The sequence below is a fragment of the Arachis ipaensis genome, chromosome B02 (genome assembly GCF_000816755.2).
Source record: "Arachis ipaensis cultivar K30076 chromosome B02, Araip1.1, whole genome shotgun sequence".
In the NCBI taxonomy this organism is placed as follows: domain Eukaryota; kingdom Viridiplantae; phylum Streptophyta; class Magnoliopsida; order Fabales; family Fabaceae; genus Arachis; species Arachis ipaensis.
The window spans coordinates 106,226,098-106,233,040 of record NC_029786.2 but is presented as its reverse complement, the minus strand read 5'-3'; the positions used below and the strand labels follow the sequence as shown (position 1 = coordinate 106,233,040).

The 6,943-nt window shown below is 32.6% G+C and overlaps 1 protein-coding gene across 2 annotated transcripts; it reads left to right on the top strand.

Annotated features, from left to right (window-relative positions):
* LOC107626309 lies at window positions 1,557-6,400 on the top strand. Of its 2 annotated transcripts, none has more exons than XM_016329162.2 (11): window positions 1,557-1,872; window positions 2,537-2,763; window positions 2,890-3,008; window positions 3,173-3,281; window positions 3,381-3,420; window positions 3,633-3,722; window positions 3,814-3,913; window positions 4,012-4,148; window positions 4,365-4,467; window positions 4,677-5,356; window positions 5,758-6,400. In XM_016329162.2, the coding sequence occupies exons 2-11, from the start codon at window positions 2,625-2,627 to the stop codon at window positions 6,050-6,052; spliced, it is 1,812 nt and encodes a 603-aa protein (XP_016184648.1). In that variant the 5' UTR covers window positions 1,557-1,872; window positions 2,537-2,624; the 3' UTR covers window positions 6,053-6,400. The 2 variants fall into 2 exon arrangements, with proteins under 2 accessions (XP_016184648.1, XP_016184647.1); XM_016329161.2 differs by lacking the exon at window positions 1,557-1,872 and adding an exon at window positions 1,895-2,277.

The following is a 6,943-nucleotide window of genomic DNA, read 5'->3' as shown; positions in this document are numbered from 1 at the left end:
TATGCAGCCAATGATTGAATTATGTGCACAAAAAAAAGTCTAATTAGTATCACCCACAAATGTTGACAATCTTATTAGTTATTAGTTATTACCTCACATGTTGTTAATTTTCAGCAAGAAAAGTTATACTTGTACTCTAATTTTTCTTTAGACCAAGCTAATTTCCTCTTTTTTATATAGTTTTATATTCCAATATTGAATAAAATATGAGACTATATGAATATGATGTGGGTCTCAAAACATATAATAAAATACACAATATTAACATGCAAGATCACCTTTTCTCTTTTTTTCTTCTAAGAAGATGATGCCATACAATTAAATTTCCTTTGGTAGGATTCATTTATCCTACCGCCGCTTAATAAATTAGCGGTGGAATGTGACATGAGTTGCCCCCATTATAAGGTGGTGAAATAAATTTTTAATGAATTCCTAATATTGGTCTATTAAGTATTAACCTTGATATACAATTACACATAGTAAAGTATCGTTTTTTGTCCTAAACGTTTGGGATAAATTCTATTTGTGCCATAATATTTAAATCGTCTTATTTGTATCCCTAACGTTTGTAAAAGTGATTCAATATTATCCTGCCGTCAATTACACATCATGAGCGCTTTAGTTTAAGTTTTAAAAATCTCTTCTTGAAGTTAGAATACAAATGTCTGGGATAGAATCGATAATCTACTCCGAAAAATAGCTCATCAAATGTTGAAACTAATTCCTACAACATTTACATAATTCACTTTTCTAAGGACATAATTGAATCTAAATACAAATAATAGGTATAATATTAAAATCGAACACATCCAAGTGAGACCTAATTGAGAATGAATACATCCAAGATAATTGAAAAATATAATCTGATTTGTTAGTATAATTGATAGTAGGATAACATTGAATCACTTTTATAAACGTTAAAGATACAAATAGGACGATTTAAACGTTAGGGACACAAATAGAACTTATCTCAAATATTGGAGACAAAAACGATACTTTACTCATTACACATATTACAACATAAATAGGGTATATCCCAGTAATTATTATATTTTGATTTTGCTAATCAATGTTCTAAACAGGATGGAATAAGAATTCTAATTTCTTTTATTAATTATCAAATTAAAGCATTCAATTTGTTAAACATTTAAGGATTTTGTTAACTTGTACTCTAAAAACATTAATTAAGCATATCATAAAAAAAAATAAATAAGTAAAATCTAAATTATTTAAGTTGATTATTTTTTATAAATTTAGACCCTCTAAATTTTAGATTTTTAATTTAGAAGATAAAGTGAGATTTTTTATAATTGAATGCTTTCTCTTAATTCCACCTATGAAATAAATAGTGATAAATCATACTTTATTCTCTAAAATAAAATTCAAAATTTAGAGAATCGAAATCCATTTTTTTTAATCTCTTTAACGTTAGTGTAAACTAAATTATTATTATTAGGGAAATTATGATTAAAACAGCAGAATCTGGTTGATATGACTTCCTCACACGCTCACTTTGCTTAATACCAAAGCCATTATTTACTCTTTCACCAAGGCAATCAACAAAGAAAAGCATAACGCATCTATTCCACAATTTTCCATTTTTTCCCAACAGATTCTCTGCCACTTTATCTCCAACAACTCCTTAACACATGTCACAAAATTTTCTTCGTACTTCACCTTACAACACCATTTTTGGCTTTCACTCTTTCTGTTACAGAAAAAACCTTATTATTACCTAAGAAGCAGCTTCACTTCACTTGTGTTTTATCCATGCTGTGTCTTTCACATTTTTGTCCTCACGTGTGGCCCCTAATAAGCTTTGACCCTTCAAACTTAGTTGTCATCAAATTCAGCACAAATCAACATTGTTATGTAAGAATTTTCCTTTGTTTTTATTTTCCTATCTCTATTCTCTCTGCCTCTCTTCAAAGCCCATTCCTTTGTCTTAAAAGACCATACTTTTTTAATATTTTCTTGTTATGTATTTGGAATATAATATTGGGTTGGCTTAGTTTTTAACCTTTTTTATTTATTTGTTCCCATATTTGATCTTGTGGTGGATTTACTATTTTTTGTGTCAAAGTGGAAGAAACCACCCATGTTATGTACCCGTCTTGGTGCTCTCAATTCAGCTGATTTTGTCTCTCTGATTGTGGATTGAATCATTGGTTGCTGTTTTTTTCTCTTTGAGATCTGCTACTTTCTTGTTTTTCTGATTCTGGGTTCTCACCATAAGAAGGATATTGAAAATCACAACCCCAGAAAGTGAAGTTTCATGTATGTTTGATTATTTATATATTTCTATTGGGGTTTCAATGAAGTTTGTATCTTTTTAAGCAGAAGCTTCTTCTGGGGTAGTTTGATATGATTTCCTTGTAGCTTTTTCTGAATTAAAAGTTCATTGAGCTCTTTTAGTTCATGCTTGTCTTAGTCCATCATTATTAAGCACCAATTCACTATGATGAGATGTTGAATTAGTCATGAATGGCTAGTCTTTGTTTATAACTATGGTGAATTTCATCTGTTGTTGATTTAGGAGCAAAGTAGGAACTTGTATTGATCACATGGTGCTTGACATGAATTCCTAAGAGAAGGCTTGTTCCAATTTTCCGGGAGATGCAAAGATGGAGAAGAAACAAAAGATTGTGCAGTACAGAGAAAGACTTGATAGGACCCTTGCCTCACCTGATCTTACAAATGATGAGATGCTCAAAAAACTTGTCGAAAGCCAACTTGTATGTTCTTCGGAACAAGAAGTAGAAGGTCATAACATTCCCTTGTTTCCTTTGAATTCATTTAGGCAGAAATGGTACTAGCTTGGTGGAGCCATTATTTTTAGTTAAATTATTCTTTGTATATTTTCTGAAGATGCTTTGTTTGGTTAATTAGGATACAAGCAGAAGTTGGTAGAAATAAAGACTGCAGAGGTATCTAATTTTCTTGATATGTTAAGGAGTGCTTCTTCAGATGATAGCGGAAGGTCTAATACATCGCACGCCGATTGGAAAGTATGCCATATACCATTGATATATATTTACAATTCAATGGACTAATACAATCTCATGTTATCTTCAAGCCTAACTCCTTTTACGCTTTTGGATGAATATGAAGATACTTGCCATGTTCAATCAAGTTATTCTGTCAATATTCATCATTTCACTTCTTTCAACAGTTAAAACAAGATACTGATGAGTTCCGTGTCATGTATCGGGAAGGACCAGAGGGAACTCCGTTTCATACATTGCTAGTTGAAGGCTATGTAGATGCGCCTCTTGATGTTTGTGAGTCATAATGGATTAGTAGCACCACCCTTGTGTTAAAAAATGCTGTTCTATTGATTTCAATATGCATCCCTTAACAAGTTCTTTTTGTCATTACAGGTTTATGCATCTCATGGGAGGCCTCTCTCTACAAAAAATGGTGAGAACCATGTTCATTATTGTAATATGTGCCTCTAGTTTTCTATGTGTTAGTCTCAATGCAACAGTCAGCATTAGTATTGATTTTTTGTTATGAGCTGGATACGGGAGGTTGTTTTTATACTCCAGAATGCTTTATCTCGAATCCGAGTAATGTAATCAGTATACAAATCTAACTGCTTTGTTTTTTTTTTCACAAATTTCATTCATCAGGTGGCCTCAATCTACTGTTCCAACTTTCAAAATCCTAGCATGTGAATGTTTGCACAAGGTCCGGATTGGGGAACAAATATCACTAGTGAGGTTTGTCATGATTAGCCATTTTAATTTCCCTTTACTGTGACGAAAAGCTTCACTTTCGAATGCTGATTTTACTCTGAATTTTGGAAGAAAGGATGAAGGTTTCATGGCCACTGTCTATGAGAGAAGCTATAGTGTACTACTATCTGTTTGAGTACTTTCAAGATGACTTAATAGTCGTTCTTACAAATTCGGTAGGCAACTAACTAACTCTTTTTTTTACTTCTTTTGGAAAATGTTAATTCTAAACTAGTTCTAAGCTTCAAGGAATTTGTACTTAATTTGGTTTCAGGTTCCTGAGTCAAATGGTGTCAATTCGACCATCAATGGTTTGAATGAGGTGATTCCTGAAGCAAAGGATGTTGTGAGAGTTGATTTGGTAGGGGGATTTGCATTGCAGAAGGTGACATCAGAAAGAAGTTACTTTCGGTGAGTTTTAAATCTGCTCAAACATAAGAAATTACTTAATTTAAGTGATGTCATCGGTTCCTGTTCGTAGCTTGCTTTTGTTTCCAACTTTGGTAGTTTATAGTAGAAATTTGAATGTTAAACTTGCCTTGTTATCTAATTGGTTTAAGGAAGCTACTGAAATGAAAATGTATTTTTAATTAAGCCAACCTGATTGAAAGACTTCAAATTTTGTAGGACAATAGCAAATATGGACATAAAGCTGGATTTTGTGCCTCCATCTCTCATAAACTTCATTTCAAGGCAGTTGATTGGCAATGGTTTCAGGCTTTACAAGAAGGTCACAGAGTTTCTCCAGATATCAATTTCTTTTATTTCCGGATTCGACTGATATTTACTTTGTTACTACTTTATGTTATCCATAGTAATTCATTCTATAAAAAGAAGCATAAGTTAATAAAATGTGTATCATCTAATATATTCTGTGACCAAATCATCTACCCTGTGGATTCTTTAATAATCATCATCATTACCCTCATTTTGATGCAGACTGTGGCTTCTATGATGAGCCATGGTGAAGAAGAATTGAGCAAGGCATTGGGGGATCCATTATATGTCAGAATTCGTGAATCTCTATATAGCAGTAACGGATCAAAGGCGAAGGTCAATGAAGAGCTTGAGCTTAAACAAGATGCGGATATTCTCCCTGCTGAAGAGGACCTTATTGAAAGTAAGCAAGATGAGGCAAAGGATGCAGCTGAAGAGGATAAGAGCAATCAATATGCAAATAGTACCACGTCGATGGTGGTGAATGGAGTAGTAGCAGATAGCAGCAAAACATTCAGTGAGATCATTGAAGTAGATAGTGAAGATATTATACAAATTGCGGAGGAGGATAAGGAAGTAAATGACATTCCAAAAGAGGAAGTCGATATGAGTGTGTCGAAGAGCACAAAGAGTACATATATCAGCTCAGAGGTAGCACAAGCTCTAGAAACATTAGACAAGGCTATTTCAGTGGTTCGGCAATACAAGCTTCATTCGCGTACATCCTCTTTTAGCTTTCCAACCGAGAAGCCTCCTTCGATGAAAAATGATGGCAGGGTTGATCTGCATTCAGCAGAGTTTACTAGCCCAAGTTCAAGAAATGAGGTTGCTGTTGAAGTAACAAATAGGGATATACCGGAGGGAACTTTGCAAGAAGCAACTAGCATTAACTCTGACTTCAGGTGATGTCATGTTACTATCTATGTTTAAAGGAATAAAAGTTTATGCATGTATATGATTTTGTGTTCCTCTACATGGTTTGTTTGGGATTTGAGAGTTAACTTCTAATAGTACACAACTATCATCTGGTTAATTGTGGTTGTGGAATTATACTGCACAAGAATGAATCCTAGTTTGGTACCTGACAATTTTTGCATAGGATGATATCATCTCTCACCAACTTTTGTGTTGTCGTCATCATTAACGAAAATTGTTAGGGACCAAGTTAAGGGTAATAGTCATTGGTAACTGATAAGGAATGAAATTATCCAATGTGAAAATCATCAGAAACCAAATTTAGTATTTACTCTTTATATAGTTCTTGCTTTTATATTGAATTATTGTTTTCCTTTGGTTCCCTCAGGTACACAGGAACAAATTCTAACTCGAATGAAGTAGATTCTAACATACCAACATCACCGGAGAAGAAAGCAACACCACCGGCCTTATGGAAAGATAGGGTAACTTCGGACCAAACAATATGCAATAACAAGCAACTAAAATTTGATTCGGTTCAAGATATGTCTCTAGATGACCCTAATAAGTCAAGTGATAAGAAAAAAATAAACACCATTGTACCCCAAGACATGTCTTCAAACGTGTCAAAGGAGCCGAGCAGGCGGCGAAGAAAACTTGCATACTTGTGTTTTCTGCTTTAGCTAAGTTTCTAGGTAAATACCAAATGGCAGAAGCTTAGAAAGAAAAAGAAGAAAGGCTTTTCAGTTTCATCTTGTGAACTTGTATGTTACTTGTAATATAAAAAGCTTCTTTGGTTTAAATTTTCCTCATTGAAATGAGCCATTTAAGGCACATTTATATGGCAGTTTGCAAGCCTCAAATAGTGTGCAAAGTGCAAACCACAACAAAAATGTTCTGAGCCAAAAGGGTTGTTCCCTTCAGTTTTTGTTTAAATTGTGTTTTCTCTTTTACTTTTCTAGCTGCAATATTGTAATGTGTAACCTTATATTATTCTTTAGCTTTTTAATCTATCTATCTTCAAAGTTATATTTGGATGCTTCTGAAAGAACTTAGAAATGAGAATGTGAACTTGATATTTTGTTGCCACAAATTTCTGCATGGAGCATTTTTGTATATCTTTAACTAATTTGACATTAAAATTTTTGCTAATTATTCAACTTTTCTTTTTACAACACCAAACAAAATTATTAATAAAATGAGTAAAATTAATGTATCACCTCATGTTTAAAACTTTAAATACATACAATAAAAACTAATGAGTTATATCTCAAATAGTATAGTTTCTCTATACTCACATAAGAGATTGCGAGTTCGAATCTTTTTATTTTCGGTAAAACAAAAAAATACATACAATAAAAATGTTGGTTATCATATATGATAAGATACAAACGATAATAATAAAACTCCCCAATTTTTCTTTGTTTTCTTCCACTAATCTTTCTTAATATTTATTTTCATTTCTACTATTAGTGAGACAGACTGACTTTTCTTTTGTTTTTTTTTTCTCTATTAAAATCTGATCATCCCAAAAATCATAATATATTTTTATTACTAATTCTGTTTAATTATTC

Excerpts from the sequence above, each read along its gene's own strand:
- LOC107626309 (XM_016329162.2), top strand. The coding sequence starts at position 2,625 with ATGGAGAAGAAACAAAAGATTGTGCAGTACAGAGAAAGACTTGATAGG. Across the intron at positions 3,421-3,632 it reads GCCTCTCTCTACAAAAAATG|GTGGCCTCAATCTACTGTTC; the intron begins GTGAGAACCATG and ends TTCATTCATCAG. Across the intron at positions 3,914-4,011 it reads TAGTCGTTCTTACAAATTCG|GTTCCTGAGTCAAATGGTGT; the intron begins GTAGGCAACTAA and ends ATTTGGTTTCAG.